Raw genomic sequence first — 20,217 nt, forward strand, 5'->3', positions numbered from 1 at the left:
GATTCAGCTTTTCTGATAATGCACGGAGCAGAAAAATGTAGGAAGATGAGTCTATGTCTCTCAGTTACAGAATCAGCAATCTGACTCTGAACCGGACATCTGACCACACAGTTCATCAGCCATAGGAATAAGGCACTGGCAGAGAGACGCATGGAGACCTGAAGTCCTGCTCTCCTTCCTGCTGCTTGCTCCCTTGGCATGCACGGCTCACAGTGCTTCTCCTGTGGTCTTCTCACAAAATACCACAAACCACTAGACTAGAACAACAGGAAAGGTTTTGTCTCCTTTCTTTGGAGGGTAGAATGCTAAAATTGAGATGTTGGTAGAGTTTCAATTCCTTCCAAACCTGTGGAGGATTCCTCCCCTGCCTTCCCTGGGGCAGTGGGTTGTCAGCCCTCAGGGGCAACACTTGGCTTGTAGTTGCTTCCCTCTGACTCTCTGTCTCCTCATGACAACTCTTCTCTGTGTTTTTCCACTCTCCTCCATTTGTTGCTGTCTTTCCCCAGAGGAGAACACCAGTCACATGGATTAGGGCCCACCCTAATGACATCAATTTTACCTCATTGCATCTTCAAAGACCCTATTTCTACATAAAATAACCTTTTCAGACATAGAAATAGAGGAATACACCATGTCTCTCTGTCAGCTCATAGTAATGCCTGATGCTTCTAATGATCTTGCATTATTTTATTGAACTTAAATTTCAGGTATAACCTGCTGCTCTCCCTACAGAATATTCTATTGATTAAATTACCTCTTTAGTCCATCAGCTCTCAGATGCTTTTCCCTGGCAGGCTGATGTAATTAGGGAACTAATAGCTGAATCAATAAGGACAAGAGCTTGTTCTTCTATATTTTCAGCTGTTCTGATGACTCATTATGTGTGTGTGTATGTGTGTGTGTGCTGTTGTTATTGTTGTTGTTGTTGCTATGTGCTTGTTAAGAAACCTGGGGCCATGATATATATCAGAGATAGCAAAAAGAGAAAATATGATAAGTTCTCTCTTGATGTCTAGGGATGATGTCATTGTCAGATAGGGACTATCACAGAATGGAATATAGAACAAAATATGTAGCACTTTACAAAAAACGTTTCATTTAGGGGTATTTAGTATTTGCAAAACACCTTGTATTTTAATGTTGCATAAAAAATGTTGAGTTGGAACAATATAAGCTGTATAAATATCCTTTGAGTGATGCATTGCTTATCCAAACAAAAATGCACCACTATGAATGGTAATTTATGTAAAATGAAATTCTGTAGAAAACATCCAATTATTTTGTCTAATTGAAGTTACCTAATTAAAAAAAACTTATTTTAATTTCTATTCTTTTTTAAGAAGGAGTACATTGCAGCCAGTTCTGATGAGACCTGACCTGATAGGGTCAGATGAAGGGGAAGAGGACCTTCCCTACCAGTGGACTTAGAGAGTGGCATGGGAGGAGATGAAGGAGGGAGAGTGGGATTGGGAGGGAATGAGAGAGGGGGCTACAGCTAGGATACAAAGAGAATAAAATGTAATCAATGTGAAACAATAAAAATTTAATTACAAATGAATAAAAATATAGCAATATGTCCATTAATATAAAAATCTTTCCATGTAAAATAGACATAAAATAAAATGTACTTGAGTGATTGCTGAAGTATAATATGCATCCACTGTAAACAAATAACTGAAAATGATGTCAATGACTAAAACACACACACATATATACATCCATACATTACATACATATAATTTATTATCCTGTAATTTTGAGATGACCATTGCTAATATTTTGGCTTAATTTTTCTAATATAGTTCAAGCTTGTGATAGTTATATAAACATCTGTTATACCCTTTGTGTTTCAATAATATATCATTAATGTTTTCATAATATTAATAATCTTCTTACACCTTTTGCAAAAGTCTCTATTTAATCTCTTTGAATTCTACAGTTTTAATTATAAAAGTCAATTAGTTTCATAATAAATTTTTAAAGTCTAGATGATGCAAAGAAGAATATTCTAGTTTCCTGTAATTTCTCAGAGATTACTATGGCAAACATTTCAGGACAATATAATTATATGTAATTCTGTTTTCCACTGGCTATCATGCTTTTCATCTTTGTAACCCTAGCAATTAGTTCAGTGCCTACAGTATGATAGTTGTTTCACATGCTTTCTATGGATAAATGAATGAGTGAATGAATGATTAAATGGAGAGGGTGAACAAGTCTCTGAATGAAGAGGCTGCAAAAACCTAGCCCATGGTAGAGTGAAAACACATTTCAGACTCAGCAACTCACTTTACATTGAAGTTAGCTAAGTTGGTCCCTTAATGAATGGGAGCCTGTTCTTTCTATTCATCTGAATCTGCCCATAGGCAGAAAATTCAATTTAATTTTTTCATCAGTCAAGTTGAAGTGCTGAGAAAGCAAAACCAGAGAAAAGGGAGGACACCAGAACAGCTCAACCTTTCTGTGGTAGGAAGATCATGTGATTAGAGGAGCCATCCTTCTCTGAAGAATGGGCCCCAGGGAGCATAGTTCTTCCATCAGGATTCTCCATGGCAGAGGACTGATACTCTCCTTGAAGGGTAGAGACTTCAGCATGTCAACGTGAAACTCTTGGGTTGTCAGCAGAGGAAGACATGATACAGTCATCTCTTTGCTATGGCTAGATTCAAGCTTCAAAGGATGAGCATTGTGTCACAACTGATTCAGGAGCCCCCTCCATTTAACTGGGAAACATGCATCTTCGCTCTGAGAACCAGGCTCCTGATATCTGTCACGAGAAGGAAAGCAAGTTATTTCTTGAAGTCCTACTTAGAAAAGTCAATTCTTGCAATAAAGTAAATTGTTATCTTCTTCCCAATTACTGGTCTGGTCCATATCGTTTCCAGTATAAATATAGATACTACATAGAAACAAACAGAAGTAAATATAGGCAAATTGATGAAATGTTAAATCAGAAGATAGACAGAAAAACTACACCTCCTTTTAGCTATCAATAGCCATCATATTCCTGAAGTGCTTCTATAAGCCAAATTCAAAATATTGGTCATTTTGGCCCTTTTGCTCTTATTGTTCCTTCTATATCATAAATCTGTGTCCAACTTCTTGTGTACTCGTGTTAGCTGTCTCTAAATGAGCATCTGAAGATTTATTTCTTCATGAAACCTCATTGTTCCATTTCTACTTCTGTCAATACTTCAGGCCTCTCTCTCTTTCCGTGTGTGTGTGTGTGTGTGTGTGTGTGTGTGTGTGTGTATGTGTGTGTGTGTATGCTTTCAATAGCAATTTTCTCTATCACATGGCAAACCTGTAGGTGTTCTCAGAGCTACATTTTTTTTTTTATTCCTAAAGAACTAGATGTGACTTTGTTGGCCTACTTGTGTTGCTCCTGTCCCCTCTGGGTCTTTCTATCTCTCATTTCTTTCATAAGACTCCCTGCAGTCTGCCCAAAGTCTCTGCATCTGCTTTGATCCCCTGCTGGGTGAAGACTTTCAGAGGACATATGTGGCAGGCTCCCATCCTGTTCCCTCTCTTCCACCACTTCTGGTATCTGTTCTGTTTGCCATTCTGAATGAAAATTACATGTTTTCCCTAGGGTCCTCCTTGTTGTTTAACTTCTTTAAGTCTATAGATTTTAATGTTCATTCTATATTATATGGCTAATATCTGCTTGTAAGCGAGTAAGTACCATGCTTGTGTTTCTCCTTCTGGGTTACCTCACTCAGGATGATCTTTTCTAGTTCTATCCATTTGCCTGCATATTTCATTATTTCCTTGTTAATAGTTGAGCTGTATTCCTCTGTGTAAATGTACCATATTTTCTGTATCCATTATTTGGTTGAGGGACATCAAGGTTGTTTCCAGGTTCTGGCTGTTATGGATAAAGCTGCTATGAACATAGTTGAACAAACATCCTTGTTGTATGGTTTAGTATATTTCAGATATATGCCCAGGAGTGGGATAGCTGGATCTTGAGGAAGCACTATTCCCAATTTTCTAGGCGAGTTCCAGATTGATTTCCAAAGTGGTTGTACAAATTTACATTCCCACCAGCAATGGACGAGGGTTCCCCTTTCTCCACATCCTCTCCAGCATGTGTTGTCACTTGAGTTTTTTTTAATCTTGGCCATTCTGGTGGGTGTAAGATGAAATCTCAGAGTCACTTCGATTTGCATTTCCCTGATGACTAAGGATGATGACCATTTCTCTAAGTGCTTCTTCACATTCAATATTCCTCTGTTGAGAATTCACTGTTTAGCTTTGTACTCCATTTTTAAATTAGATCATTTGTTTTGTTGGTGTTTAATTTCTTGAGATCTTTATATATTTCAGATATTAGCCCTCTGTCAGATGTAGGATTGGTGAATACCTTTTTCCAGTCTGTAGGCTGTTGTTTTGTTCTCTTGACAGTGTCCTTTGCCCTACAGAATGAGGTTCCATTTACTGAGTGTTGATCCTAGTCCTGAGCTGTTGGTATTCTGTTCAGGAAGTTGTCTCCTGGGCCATTGTATATAGGCAGCTCAGTTTCCACATGGATTCCCTAGTAAAAGGAGCACAGGAAGTCTCTGACATGAATTCAGTTGCCTCCTCTTTGATCATTTCCCCCTAGCAAGGCGAACTTGTCACCTGACAGAGGAAGTCCTGTTAGGTTAGTGTCAATTAGTAGGGGAGGAGGATTTCCCCTTTAGTGGACTAGGGGAGGGGGAGGGGAAAAAAGGAGGGAGGCTGGGACTGGGAAGACATGAGGTAGGGAGCTAGAACCGGGATACAAAGTGAATAAATTGTAAAGAACAAAACAAAATAAAACAAGGACATCAAAGTCAACACGATCTCATTGATTTATGGAATCTTAAACTGGCCTCAAAGACTAGTCAAGTGTAGATGGCCACCAGAGGCCAGGAAGTAGGGGTGCAAGAAAACTGATCAAAGGGAAAATGTTTTATGTACAGAAAAAGTAAGTTTTAGTTATCTATTTCCCAGTGGAATGATGTAAATGCATTTTATGCTTCACCATTTCTAGAATAGTAGAGTTTAAGTGTTTTCACTTTACAAGTTTAACTATATGATATAATAAATTTATTGAGAATAATTTGACCCTTTCACAACCTAACATACATATAAATGTCCCATTGCATTTGTAAATATATAATGCATATGATAATTGTTTTTCAATAAAAATAATATTTGCTATTATATGTCATGTAACTTAATAGTTTAAAGTCTGTATTGCTTTATTCACTAAGCTGATACATGAAGAAGAATAGGAGCAATGGGGACTAATTTTGCCTATTTTCCCTATGTAGAGAAACTGGAGATATAGGAAATATTATTTAGTCATGGAAGGAGAACACAGTTTGCATACATACAGTGAGAAGTACTGTAGAATTGTTGTGCGTTGGCAGAAACCCCAGTAGAGTTATCAAGGTTCTGTGTGGGATTGATGCAGTCACTTTCGGCATCAAATGTTGATACTTTGAGATATAAAATGGAGCTGATAGCATACCCATGACTGTCATGTAGTATTTTGAAAACAAATGTACATATCAATAACATCAATATAAATCTATATACATCTATTAAAGTAACTAATTCTGTCAACAGAAAATTATAATTTTCATTATGACATTGTTCAATAAATATAAGCCAAAACCATACATTGGTCAGATTTTCTCTGACTGCCATAAAAAGTTTTAGATTACCATAAGTGATATAAAATACTGGACTTGGAACATGTCCACATGACCTGATAGTGAGGTTCTGGAAAGCACAACTCTACAGGTGATAGCTAGAGAGGATGCTATTTGGAGATTTCACTGCACATGTTCCTTTTTATATATACTAACAAACACCTGCTTCACTTCTGGATTCCTCTGATTTCTCTACTAATAGAATTTTATGTGCAATATTACCTAAATATGGTATGATGATCATGACAGATTAGACACAAAATTCTTAGAAGAAGAGTTATGCTGGCCACTAGAAAATCTAAGTCTTGGTTCTTTCAACTCAATTTCAACTTCTCCAAGACTTAGTTTCAGAAATAGGGCTCATGTTTGAAGTGCCAGGCAGCCTAAAGCCATTCTCTCCTATGCAGGTGACTAAAGCATGAACACTCTACCCTTATGACATACTGCTTTTCAGAAGGAGGAGCATGCTAACCATTAGTAGCATGAAGCAGAGAATAAGTGCAGCAGTAGAATGGTCATGACCAATAGAATGGTCTTGTCTGTTTTGATGGATCAGAGAACATTGGTGAGCAGGTGTTGATGTTGGTAATCACTACCAACATGTTATCTTTATGGGTCTAATATATATATATTATATAATATATATATATTAAAAAACAACATAGAGTTATTAATACCACCACTATCATCATTCATTGTCATGTAGAATCAGTTTTTGTGCTTTAATTTATTTGACTGAAAATGACTCATGGTCAGTTTCTCACAGGTTGGTATAGAGTGATATTTTACCCATAAAATAAGTGGATAAGGAATCTGACTATATTAGTTAGGCATGAGATCCTTTTTTAAAATTGTTTTCAAAGCCCTGGAGATCATCGAGATTTTTTTTTCCACAAGTTACTGTATATTAAAACCTGGCCATTTCTGTTTTTAAAATTATTGCTAATGTATTGAGTATTTCACAGACATTTGTGTATAATCAAGGGATATAAATACAACTAAAAATAGATAAACCTGAAAAATATAATCTGTTTACATCATGATAAGTGCCAAGTAAAAATAAGAGATGAGAAAGAAGAGAAATGTGTAGGCTGAAATGGTTACAAACTTTTTATTTGTTTGATTTTTTTGTTTGTTTGTTTTGTGTGTGGAGGAAGCCACGTTTTTGATGGTCTTGGTTGGATGAGGGAAATTTTCTTAGATAGGTTTATTCCTACCATCTTGCCCAGGTATGGGGTTGTCATCATCGTGACATTTCTGGTGACACTTCTGGTGACACTAAAGAGTTCCATTTCATAGTACCTATATTATATAAATCACAGGAGCCTATCAGAATTGTCCTTTGAGAGGCTCTACCTAGCAATAGTTCTAAGATTCACAGTCAGACATTTACGAAGCATAGGGAGTCTAGTGGAAAAGCTGGGGTAAGGATACGTGAACCTAGAGGCGACAAGAGCTCCACAAGAAGACCAACACAGCCAACCAACAAGGGCCCACGGAGGTCTATGGAGTCTGAAGCACCAACCAAGGACTCTGCGTGGGTTGGACCCTGGTCCTCCGCATGGGCAGCTCAGGCTTCATGTGCGCCAACTAGTGGTGGGGAACAGAGGATAGCTCCGATATAGACTGCGCTGCATGATCTCTGATTACCGCCCCCCCCCATGGGGCTGCCCTACCCAGCACAGAGGAAGAAGACAAACCCAGTCCTCATTTGACTAGATGAGCTGGGCTGTATGGGTGGGTAGGGGGCTTCCCCTATTCTGAGTAATAGGGAAGCAGAGGTACAGCAGAGAGGGTGGGAATGAAAAGAGAGGATAGAGGGGCCCATGACCGAGATGTAAATTGAACAAACAAGTTAATTAATAAAAAAATAAGCCAAAGAATGCAACCTATTGTGTATAGCATTAGCTTAGATATCAGCTGATGAGTGTTTTTACATACATGAACCTTTTCTGTAAGAGTGCAAAATATACCTGTTCCTTCTTGCCACATTCTTCAGGGTGAGTCCTCAATATGAGGGTGGATCTATCGTTTTAAAGCAAAAGCACCAGTTAACAAACAGATCAAGGAGGCGCAGTGATAAACAAGCACAGTAAGAATTTTGCATTTTTGTCTAAGTAAATTGGGTGTCTACTTGTATGTGCTAGCACTCTTTGACACTGGAATTGGATGACAAGGGACACCTGTGCTTTTGTTTACTCTTGTCCCCCAACTCACTCAGTTTATTCACCTGTTTTTCAGCTCTATAGCTCCATGGACTTTGGAAGAAGATGGCAACTCATGCATGAGCGCATCACACCTAACAGGTTTTACTGGTAAGCATTTCTTGTGTACTCATTGCCTCTAAGACAAAGAAAAAAAAATGAGCTAACAGTGTGGCCTGAACGTTTCTGGGCACCTTCAGCTGTAGGAGACAAGTGTTTTTGATACTCAAAGAGAAGTGCATGGAGCAGCAGCATTAACTTGTTAGAAGTTCAGGAACTGAGGCCCTGGCATGATTTATGGAATTAGAACATGATTTCTTGGCAGTTCTTATGTACACTACTGTTCAAAGCACTGAGCTAGAGAAGGCTCATGACCAGGTGCTCCAAGGTATAGTACCAAGCTCTCCTCATGTTAGAAATGTTCATGTTTTATAGATTAGTGCTACACAGCACAATTTCCCAAAGACATCCTGTAAAAAAATAGTACTTCTTTTTTTTTTTTTTTTCCATAGGAATTTCTATGGTCAAGTAAGTTTAGATTACAACTGTCCAATTCTGTGTTTCCAGACTTGTGATCCTTGGAAAGATAGGGAAATCTCTGAAGGAACTCTTGACTGAAGATACATGCCAGCCTGAAGCAACTGTAGAGACTTTTCTTATATCGCCTCTAATAAATACCTTAGAACTCTCTCCCCAGGGCAAATGTTGTAAAATGTTCCTCTTAGGAAATTCATGTTTTAAACAGGAAATTATCCCTTCTGTCTAATCAGAGTGGGTTTTTATTAACTAATGTTTCTTTAATCATGCATACCATTTTACCGTATTAAAGCAAATTCAGTATCCATTTGTCTTATACAGTTCCCTGTAATCATGAGATTCTTCGATCTTGCTTACTTCAGCAGAAGTAATAGATAAAGAAATAGGGATGAGAAAGCCTAGAGAAACATATATATAATACATTAAACCATATGCTTAATTAAAAATAAAAACAAAATTAAGGCACTTAAGAGTAGAGCCTACTCACAACTTATTAAAAAATTCTTATTCCAATTTCCCTTAAAAAGTCATGTTCTTGTCATTTATGCTTACACAATAACTAGACCAGTTGTTGATGGTAGTGTTGGCTGACAACTACCTTGGACATGCACAGTCAGTCTAACAACAGCTCCCCCATTCATTCACAAATCTATTTCCCGAATTAAAAACAATAATTGCCTATGCAAATGGTGACAATCCACCAAGTCCTACTGTGCACAGTTCAGTGGAGAAGAAAGAGAAAAAATGGATCTTTCTTGACTCCACACCTGATCTAGCCGTACTATTTTTGCCTTTTGCAGACTAAGTGCTATTTCATCCGTAACTCTTATATAACTATTATTTGGTCTGTCTTTGGGGCTATTAATCTTTTGCAGTAGACTAAGGCAGAAAAAGGAAATATTTATTCCTCTGATACTCCAGCTGTATAGCATACCTTTGTTCAGCTGAAATGGACCAATTTCTCAATATCCAAAAAAAGAGAGAAAAAAAAATCCCTGTGCTGTTTCTGGAATAAAGGTGAGATGGTAAGGCAGTTGGCCAAGGAGGGAGAAAACAGAGTAGCTCATGCCATCATTGCTGAAGGGAGACAAGCGGACAGAGACCAGCAGTTTTCTCTCTTTTGCAAAGAGCCAGGGGGGAGTGTTCCAGCTGCTGCCCCTCCGCTCCTTTCTTTTGTGTAGCAGACAGACCAAATCCCCAGGTCCTGATAATTGCATTTCATCTCTCTTCCACTCTGTGCTTCTTTCATATATGCCCCCATGGGGAAATATAAAAGTTAGTGCCTGTGCCAGCTAGCCAAGTGATAGCTGAGCATTTCGTTTTTGCAATTATCACTTCTTTCCTTCTGATGCATAATTGCTGTGATTATTCTTTTAGGTGTCGTAGGAGTCACAGTGGAAGAGCTCATAGTTTCTGTCTGTTTTTTCCCCCGCCAAAGACAGAATCCAAGGTTACCTAAGGCTTTTAAGCACTTGCGTTGAAGGTACAGAGTTGTGTATGTGTTAGGCATATCTTGAGAAGATTCAAAGTATGAATTCCTATGGAAAAAGGCAAACTTTGGCTTTCTTGTGCTTTATTTAGCTGTGTTTCCCACATGTATGCAGTGGCAAGAGTGTCTGTCTTGCAGCCGCACAGGGTCACTGAAAAGGCAATATTTGAACATGGTAAAACTTGACAGTTTCAAATATGTACTTTGTATGTTTCATTTGTGCCCTAGAAGTCTCTAACTTAACTGTGCTTATTAGTAGTCTTTCGAGGATGACCCATGAGTCATTCATTGCTGGTGCATAAATGTAAATCCCATGTATGATAGGGCTCATGGTCATTTTTTTTTTAAGATTTATTTATTTATTGTGTATACAAACTTCTGTCTGCGTGTACACCTGCGTGCCAGCAGAGGGCACCAGGTCCCATTTTAGATGGTTATGAGCCATCATGTGGTTGCTGGGAAATGAACTCAGGACCTTTGGAAGAACAGCCAGTGCTCTTAACCTCTGAGCCATCTCTCCATTTGATAACAGCTCAGTGGGCCCGTTTACTGTCCAGAATCCATACCACAAGCTCAATGTTATTTTTTTTTAACCACTGTTCATTAACATTCCTATGAAGTGATAGAAATAAAACCAATCAAGGAAATGCTCTTAAGCTACCTCTTTAAGTGAGAGGCTGCTGTGTGTGGTGGACACAGTCATGGGAGGAGACATGGTAAAAGCAGACACTGAAGTAAAAGTCAAGGAGACTTTCAACTTGTCGCTTTTAGACACAGGGTGACTGTGTAACACATAGAAATATTCTCTACATGTTGCTGTTTATAACCTGGGGTAGATTTTCCTGGGCAGCTATACTCATGCTACTTCCAATGGATAGATTTTCACGAATGGCACCTTTGCTCATGCCGCCTTCAGTTGATGAATGCAGAAACTTAGAGAACTTTGGGACGTGGGATGCACACTGTGTTCCAGAGTGATTTCTACCCAAAGTGCTACCGTGGTGATTTTTGTAATGTTTGAGAAAGGACTTTATGGATTTCCTCATGAGCTGGGCCCTCGAGTGCTGGTGGGAAAGTTCAGGGCTTGAGGCATAATGTTTACTAGTACCCACAATAAATTCCTCCAAAACTAAAAGAGAGTATCTAACCATATCAAAATAGGTCATCTGGGAATCTTTTGATGCAGGGTGGCCCAGACATCAGCCATGCTTCAGGAAGAGAGACAACTGACTCAAAATCTCCCCATTTACTGGTTGTCCCTTAATTTACTTGATGCCTGGTCATCTGTTAATCTCTGGGCCTGTGAGGTACTCTCTCTTCATCACCCCAGGTCCTACAGAAATGGGAATTTACACACATGAGGAGAAGTCCCTTAATATTTTCTCTCCACTCTTCTTAAACTCTGTGTGGGAAGAGTTACAGTCAGGTGGAAGTTTGCCTACTGGGTTTCTTTTTTCTGTTGTTTAATTCCAACAAATTCTGAGTGATTCTTTTGGAAGATACTGAACAAATAGGCTCATTCTGCATAGGAGGATTGCTTTTGTGTGTTTGTTGGTTTGTTTGTTCTGTTTTGTTTTCTACGCATCTAGTGTGAACACTTGTGGCTCACAGCGTCATCTCTATGGTCCTGTACTTCCCCTGGGTGTTCGCCTCTGGGGGTATCTTTAAGTGAGATCACACAAGAGCTGGCTTTCTCTGTTCCCTGAGTATCTGGAGTAGCTGCTTCATGCCTCTGATTCTCAGTAGGACCTCTGTGTGTCATCTTGTAAATGGATAGAAGAGTATCTCCAGTGTGCCCTCTACACACCCATTCTTCTTCTCCCTTTGGTTATTCTGTCTCTAGAAATGGCAAGGCATTCTTTGTTGTCAGGATGAGAAAAATTCTGGCAAATAATTATACCCTGAGGTGACAGGGACCTCAACTCTGCTATTTTTGCTAAGGGTACTTGGATTAAAAAAAATGGACTGGTTTTGAGAGTTAGAAGTCCTTTAAGATGTCAGCTGATGTGGGCATTCTAGATAATACGTGTCAGGGGATGCAAAGAGAGGGCATCTTGAATACTGCTGTTTGTTCTGCTCTGATGCCTGATTGTAGGCTCAAGAGTGAATGGTGTGTAAGGAGAGATTGCTGGAACCCAAGCCTATGGTGTGTTGAATATTGACCTACAATACCTATCTATCCCTTTCTGAAAGGCCACCAAGGGCAGTGGGAAGAACAGAAAATCAAAGCGAGCCCCTCCTGCTGTGTGTGTATGGGAGTCCTTGTGAAGAATCCTTTAAGGGAGGGACAGTGATATGGAAAAAAAAAAAGATTGTTAGTATTTTAAAGCTTGCCATTCAAATATTACTCAAATCACATGAGTTTTTGTTTGTTTGCTTGTTTTGTTTTCCATTCCACCTATGTTGCATAACAACACGAGCTCATTTCCAGATAATGTACTTCCTCCTTGTGGCAGGCAGCCTTCAGTATGCCTCCATTCAATGATTTCTGCCTTCTAGTATTCTGGCCTTCCTCCCCTTTAGTGTTGCTGGATCCTGGAACCAGGCTGTCAGCTTAAAAGGTTTAGCACTAGCTAGAAAACGGAATGGTACTCTCAAACATGAAAATGAGCCCGGAAGTAGAACCCTTACCAGCCAAGCCTTCATAAGAGAGAAATCTTGGCTAATACTGTGAAAAAAACTCATTGGAGGTACTTTGCTCGTGGTTCTCCAATCCTGATCCACAGAAACAGTCAGATGTTTATTGGTTTAGCTCCTACCTTTGGTGACAGGGTACACACAAATAACTAGCCACTTACTTGAGTGTGTATTTTAGGTTATAACCTTAGACTTCTGTTCTCATAGACTGTCCTGTGTTTATATATTACTTGTGTCTGGCACTGTATCTTCTTTGATATCAAACTCGTTGCTGCTCTGCCTACTCTTCAGCTCTGGTGGTTTTACTATATTGAAGTATCTCCATGTCTGTGTGTTCTGATCGTCTGATTCTTACTCTGTGGAGCTTCAAGTTTATCTGGCAGACTCGAGAACTGTGTCCAGTCTGAATGAGACTCATTTACTACAATAAGTCTGTCTTCTAGCTTAAATTATTTTGCATTAGACAGCATAATTGAGTTTCTCTGATGCTATTTTTTTTATTATATATATATATGAGGCATGTGCATACCTACCCATTCAAAGATGGACTAATTTCAAGTAAGGCACATACACACAAAAAAAACTCATTTATTCATATTCCAGACACCCCTCTTAGTCATATGACAGCTGTAGTGTGAAAAATGTTGGAGAATCAAGAAGTGAAAATAAGGAATAAATGCCGTAAGATAATGTGGCAGTAATGCATGCTTAAACCATGATCTAAATTTGAATTCTGTTGATCTCACTGCTCTAGAACAGTGGTTCTCAGCCTGTGGGTTGTGACCCCTCAGAGGGTAGCATGTCAAATATCCTGCATGTTGATATTTACATTCTGATTCATAACAGTAGCAAAATTACAATTATGGAATAGCAGCGGCATAATTATCTGGTTGTGGGTCGTTGCAGTATGAGGAAGTGTAGTAAGGATAACTGAAAGGTGAAGAACTACTGATCTAGAATGAAGCCTGCATCGTACTTCAAAAACAGTTTCTTTCTATTGAGCTAAGAGCTCATTTTGAGTGTGGATTATGATTCCTCAAGAACCAACTGCCGAGTCATCCTTAAGCTATTAATGCATTATCCCTGACAGAGACAGAGTTAAGAAACGGGCAGAATGCCTTGAGATTGCTTCCTGGAAAAATCAAGATCTTTTCAAACAAAGTTAACATTATAGGCTGAATTTCTGATGCTGTCTCCAAATGTGCCTCCACGATTTTGCAAACACAGTCATTTGCAATCTCAAGTAATGGGATTTGGGCATCGACCTGATAGAAGGGATCAGATTTAGAGGCCCTTTGCAAAGCAGGGTATGCCACGAATAATATTTAATTCAGCTTTCCCTTACATATTTAAAATGGTGCAGCAATTTAAAAATACATTATATTCAAAATAATACATGCAAGGTCAGGAAGATATGAAAGCTCAGCTTGCAAGCAGAAACTAGTTTTCACTTTGCTGATGGAGGCCACCCATGCCGTGTGGCTACTGGAATCTTGGCTGCAGGAGAACTGAACAAATTGCAATGCTCACAAGATATGCATTGTAGTCCACTAGTACCCCAAGGAATAGAACTGAAACACTCACCCATCTAGCAGTGCCTTGGACGACTGTGATTTTCCTGGAGTCATATAGCTTATATGGTGCTTGCAGGCTACAGGGAGATGCTGAAAACATCCATGGCGATGAATTGTTCAGCAGTTTCGTGAGTAGGGAACAGGTCCAGGAAGAACTTATAGCGAGAAGAGGAAGATGTGGAGTTGAGCATCTCAGTCACACTCTAACAGAGCAATGTTGCAGGGACTGTTTACACTGCAGGCTGTGTGCGAGCTTGTAGGTAGGAGAAACTACTGCTCTTCTTACTAAGGAAACCTGAGTATTTAATCCCACTTGTCCTAGGCTCATGCCTTAGTGAGTCAACCCTACCAAAATATCATTGACTCTGAGTCTTAGACAGCAGACATTTCCTCCCCACCCCCCACAGTTCTAATGGCTGAAGTCTGCAGAGTGGTTGTCATTAGTAGGCACACACTTCTGGCTTATAGAGAGGCAGCTTCTCTAAGTTTCTCCAGAGTTTCTACCCATCCAGAGATGTAAAAATTTCAGTTAAGGCCCAAGAATCTCATTTATCCATGTTTCGGACATCTACCTTATATATGGTAGTCGTGGTATGAAAAATGGTAGAGAATCAAAAAGCGAAAATAGAGAATAAATGTCGTAAGGTAATGTGGCCAAAATGAATGCTTAAAACTATGATCTACATTTGGACTCTGTTGATCTCTTTGTTCTAGAACAGCTGTTCTCAATATGTGGGTCGTGACCCCTTGGAGGGCAGCATCTCAGATGTTCTGCATAGTGATAGTGGTGAGAGAGTATGCTGATAACTCTTGCTCCATATGGAGGGGCACATTCTCCAGCTAGTTCCACAGCTCCAAGCCACACCTGCTAATGCTGTCTCATACTCAGGGTTAGGGCTTCAGCATGTGTATTTGGGTGATACAATTTAGTCCATAATGGAGAACAGAACAGGGAGGAACTTGAAACCAGAAGGAGAAAATTCTATAGAAAGATCTGTCAAGAAAATTCCTGCAGCAGAAATGGCTGTGGCACATGGAAGATGAAGAGAAAATGATAGAACTAGATAAATAAGTCTTTAAAAGACACCAACGAACCACACTAATAAACTCTATTTTTTTTTCTTACAGATACAATAAAGCTTTTGTAGACATTTAAGGAATCATAGGAAAATGAAAAAGGGGCTCCCCAGATACTTTAAAGAATCACGTCTTCCTACTTTTTTGCTGCACTATAATATAAGCTTAAATGTATATTTATGTTTCTACCAGAGTTGTTGTAATGCTGTTTACAGAATTTTTATCTTGCTAGATTGAAATTGAACATTTTTCTGTAAAACCCTCTGTTCTCCCTAAACAAAATTTAAAACTTGCATTGTGTTTAATTGGTGACTATATAATAATTTAATAATTCTTTGTCATTATATTGACATTGCTTCTGTAATTTTACCCTTAAATAAATCATTATAATTATTTGAAAACCTCAAAGTAGTTATCTTAGGATTTATTATCATTTTCCATGATGGATTATTTTTTACATATTATGCCAAATTGTTCTGAAGGAAGTTTGGGCCAGGTTCTATTCTAACAAAAACATCATATTATTACTTCTATATAAATTAACTTTTAAAAATAATTTAATATACTAAAGGGATTTTCTTTGCTTTAATTTACATTTCTTATCAGAGTGGTGAGTTTTTATTTTTCACGTATTTATTAACAACTATATTTTTCTATGTGACCATCTGTTCTGGGTCTGTCTTCGTCATGGGTTCTTTCAATGTGTGGTCTCCTCTTTTATTTCACTATTGCCCAAATGTATTTTTCAGTTATTGATTATTTTATATTTAACATTTTTTACTTGAAAAGGTCATATTATCAAATATTATTTCTTCCATCAAAATAGTCTTATTACTTTACTTTTATGTTGTTCTTTGAGTATTAATTGATATTATTTTTTAAATGTAATACTGGTTTGTTACATAATATAAATGTGATAACATATGATAGGTAATACATGACATAAATAGGTTGATCCATCTTCTACTTCTACATTATTATTTGGAAAGCTTCTACTAACTGTCAACTATTTCATTCTATGCTCTTACAATAATTGAATAACTTTATAAAAGGTTATATTAATGTATATTTTGACAAACTATAGCCTTTTAATTTAGTTAAGTACAATAAAGTATAAGGAACATTTTTTCAGTTCACTATATGCCCATCTGCTAGGCTGTTATCCTCTGACAATTCTTGGTAGGGGAGCTATCGCCAGAGGTCAGGTAGGTTTGAGGTTGGTGACATTTTTCACCTGTGCCCTGAAGTCAGACTATGTCGTATTTAGTTACTGTTTGTAATGAACATATCTTTGGTCTGGGTGAATCTTTTCCAATAATCCTAACAATGAAGGTATAGAACCCTAATTCTTTTTTTTTTTTTTATTGAGTGGAGGGAGAAAATATTTTAATTTTCAAATCAAAATCTTGTAATTTGGAAGTTAATTGGAAAATTCAAAGAAAAAGATTGTATTTTTGTAATAAAAAAAGACCTTTTGTTTTGTAATAATTACTTTTAGGATTATAACATGATTTGATCACTTTCTCTTTCCATTTTTCCCCAAACCTTCCCATGTGGCCTTTACTCTCTTTCAAATTTATAGCCTCTTTTCCTTTAATTTTTGTTTGTATGTGTGTGTGTTTATGTGTGTGTGTGTGTGTGGTGCATGCATTTTTAAATAAATAAATATGACCTGTACTGTATGTATTATGTTGCTTGTATGTATATGATTTTTAGGGCTGGCTATTTGGGATTAGATAATTAATTGACGTTCTCTTCCCTGGGGAGGACTGTATCTCCTGCTCTCAGCATCCCTTAGTTGCCTGTAGTTCTTAGTCTAGGGTCAAGGCCTTGTGAACTTTTCTTCATCCACATTTGCAGGTCTATTAGTATCTTTAGCTATGTTCTAAGACTTCATAGGGTAGCTTCTTACAATTCTAGAAGACACAATCTCACAGCAAACTGATCTTATAGTCTTTTCTTATAGACTACAGAACTTATAGTCTTCTCTTTAAATGTCTATGACTTTTTTTACTCAGTTATGTGCCAAAATGAATTACAAATCATCTTTTGAAGTTCCCTGTGCTGGCTAGTTTTATTTCAGCTTGGCACAAACCAGCGTTATCTGATTGGAGGAAACCTCAATTGAGAAAAATGCTTCCGTAAGAACCAGCTGTGGGCATTTTCTTAATTAGTGGTTGATGGGGAAGGACTCACTCAGTCCACTGTAGATGGTGCCATCCCCTTGTGCTGGTGGTTCTGGGTTCTAGAAGAACCAGGCTGGGCAAACCATGGGGAACAAGCCAGTAAGCACCACCTCTTCATGGCCTCTGCGTCAGCTCCTGCCTTCATGTTCCAGCCTTGCTTGAATTCCTGTCCTGACTTCTCCCAATGATAGACTGTGATCTGCAAGTGTAAAACAGACAAATCCTTTCCTTCCCGATTTGCTTTTTGTCACGGTGTTTCAACATAGCAATGGAAACCCTAACTGAGACATTCCCAAATTTCCCATTTTCAATAAAACATTAATTAGGATACTGATTATTGTAGTCAAACTTTTGGCTACAATAGTGGGGGTTTTTTTTTGGTGTTTTTTTTTTTTCCCTACCACCCTACACCACCCCTCTCCCTTCCAAACCTCCAACACTAAGGAGGAGAGAAATAAGGTTAGAGGAGAAAGGGGATGTCAATATTCTTCTATAAAATGTGTGTCCTCAGATTGCCATGAATGACCCAGATGGGTATAGATGGTGAGCTGCCCATATCTGTGGACAGCTGATACGCTCAGATCTTGAAAACAAACAGAAAAAATCTTCCTGAAACTTAGGTAATATATCTTGGATCAGAGTAATACGAGAACCCGAAATTTGAAACCATGTGAGTCTTGGGAGCTGCCCTGAATCTCTGTAACTAGTGTCCACCAGCCAGAAAGGACACGCGTGGAACGCTATGATTTTGCCTCCTGCCTTTACCCGAGTCTCCTCGGCCTCGCGCACAAGTTTTTTCATTTTAATAATAATTAACTATAAAATTAATAATAAAAATAACAAGTTATAAGAGGGTAATTGCTATCCTCATCAATTTAGTAGTCAGTGACACAGAATATCTTTGAAACTAAGTAAGTTTGGTCAATCCACAGAGGCATTGTACTCCCCATTCAGATCCTATGGTCCAATATTTTGGATCTGGTTTTCCAGAAAACAGCATACAGCTTATTGTTATACTTGTTATAACTATTATTTTCTGACTTTTTGGCTTGATGCCCACAATAAAGTACAAAAGGCTGCAAGCTGAAGGTCCTGTTGTTTCAGGGACAGAACCTCTGAGATCGACGAGGGGGTGGTTCCCAACATATGGAACACAAAAGGGTATAAAAGAAACTATTAAGATTAAGATTATTCAAAAAAAAAATAATTTTGAGGAATGATGAGAAATAAAGCTGAAGAAGTTGACCAAATACAGATTGTGCTATGCCTCTGATGCTAGGGAATGCGATGGACTTGTTTTCCTGGCTAATGGAGAATATTCATTTCTTGTGCAGAGGGATGGCATGCTATTCACGTTTTATGAAGATTTACTGGTATTTGGTTCTTGCTGGAGATAGGGACATTTTCGGTGTGCATCTCAGTTAATGGAAGATGCCTTTTTTTCTCATGGTAGATGTTAATCTTCCAAGGCATTCTGATCCCAAGTTCCATTCTCCATCAAAGTGTTACACCGATGTAAGCTTTGCAAGTATGCATTTCAGGCTGGGCAGGTGGCTTGGCGAGTAAACAAGTATGAGGATGTGATTTCTGATCTCTGGACTCCTTACAAAGCTGCATACATCCCTGTGATCACAGATCTCTTTTGGCAAAGATGGGAAATGGGAATCCTGCAGTCATCCTTTCTCTCAGACTATGTCTCTCTCCTCCCTACATAGTTAAAATAAATAAGTGATAAATTAAAAAAATACACACTTCATGCACATTTACTTTAAAAAGATACATTTTTGTCCGTATTGATGCACTAGCATTAAAAATTTTTATTAAAGGCAATCATTTTAACACAGCACTTTAATTATTTTGTCTTCTGGTTTTGTACACCTGAAAATAAATTCTCTGAAAATTATTGCTAGAGTGCCTCGTTAATATGTCGTTTTTTAAAGCTGCACTTAAACCTAAACAGTTTTATGCATTCACGTTATTCATGAAGATGATTTGGGTGGTGGCAGAATGGTCCAGTGAACTGATACATTCTTTCTTTGATGGAATGACTATGCAGAGTTTGAGGTGGAGAGCACGACTATCTGCTCTAATGGTTTCTCCAACCGTGCTCTTGGAAGCTCTCTCCAGGGTCTGATAAATTGTTCCTGAAACAACAGGAGGCTCAGAGAAGCCTGTGGGGTGTGCAGTGAATAGGTCCTGAGCCCTCATTTTTCTGTGGCATAACTACTCAGATTCTTAATTTGTTTTATATAGCACATTTCAGCATAGGATTTTTTTTTAAAGACAGAAGACTGTTCATTAAAGAAGGAGATGAAGTGAAGGTGCCTGACAGGAGCTGGGGATGAAGGGTGGGTAATAACAAAATACAATGTATGAAATTCACAAAGAACTAGTGCACATGAGGTATATAAAAAGAGGCAGATAAAAAGTTTGGAAAATATATGCATTTCCATTGAGGGTTGTTTTTCTTGAGGAAGGCACATGTGGGTCGGACATTCTTCACATTCCTTCCTCACAGCCCGTTCCACCACGCTGAAATGTCTAGCTCCACTAGGATGGTGTTAGTGGTTTCCAGATTCAGTTCACTGTGACGCTGGTTTAAGGACAGCACCTGGGACCCATGCCTCTATCAAATGTTCCACTGTGATCCAGCAAGACCATCTGATTATACTCACATGGGCAGGCTTTTGGAAAATTGAGCACTAGTCAAGAGAGAAAAGGAGGAGAGGATGAGCTGCTGTGATGTGGGAATGATGGTGCTCAGCACGGCGCTGGCTCAGCAACAGTGAGTTTGTCTTACTCAGAAATGGGCTCCTTTTCTAGGAGGTT

At 38.5% G+C, this 20,217-nt stretch overlaps 1 protein-coding gene across 1 annotated transcript in view; it reads left to right on the top strand.

Moving 5' to 3' along the window:
- Positions 1-20,217, top strand: part of Sorcs3 (sortilin related VPS10 domain containing receptor 3) — a 604,602-nt gene that overhangs the window by 393,252 nt on the left and 191,133 nt on the right. The window contains exon 5 of the mRNA XM_060390926.1: positions 7,926-7,999. Coding sequence (XP_060246909.1) covers positions 7,926-7,999 — 74 coding nt within the window. The remainder of the gene's footprint in view (positions 1-7,925; positions 8,000-20,217) is intronic.

This window comes from Meriones unguiculatus, chromosome 1 (genome assembly GCF_030254825.1).
Source record: "Meriones unguiculatus strain TT.TT164.6M chromosome 1, Bangor_MerUng_6.1, whole genome shotgun sequence".
In the NCBI taxonomy this organism is placed as follows: Eukaryota; Metazoa; Chordata; class Mammalia; order Rodentia; family Muridae; genus Meriones; species Meriones unguiculatus.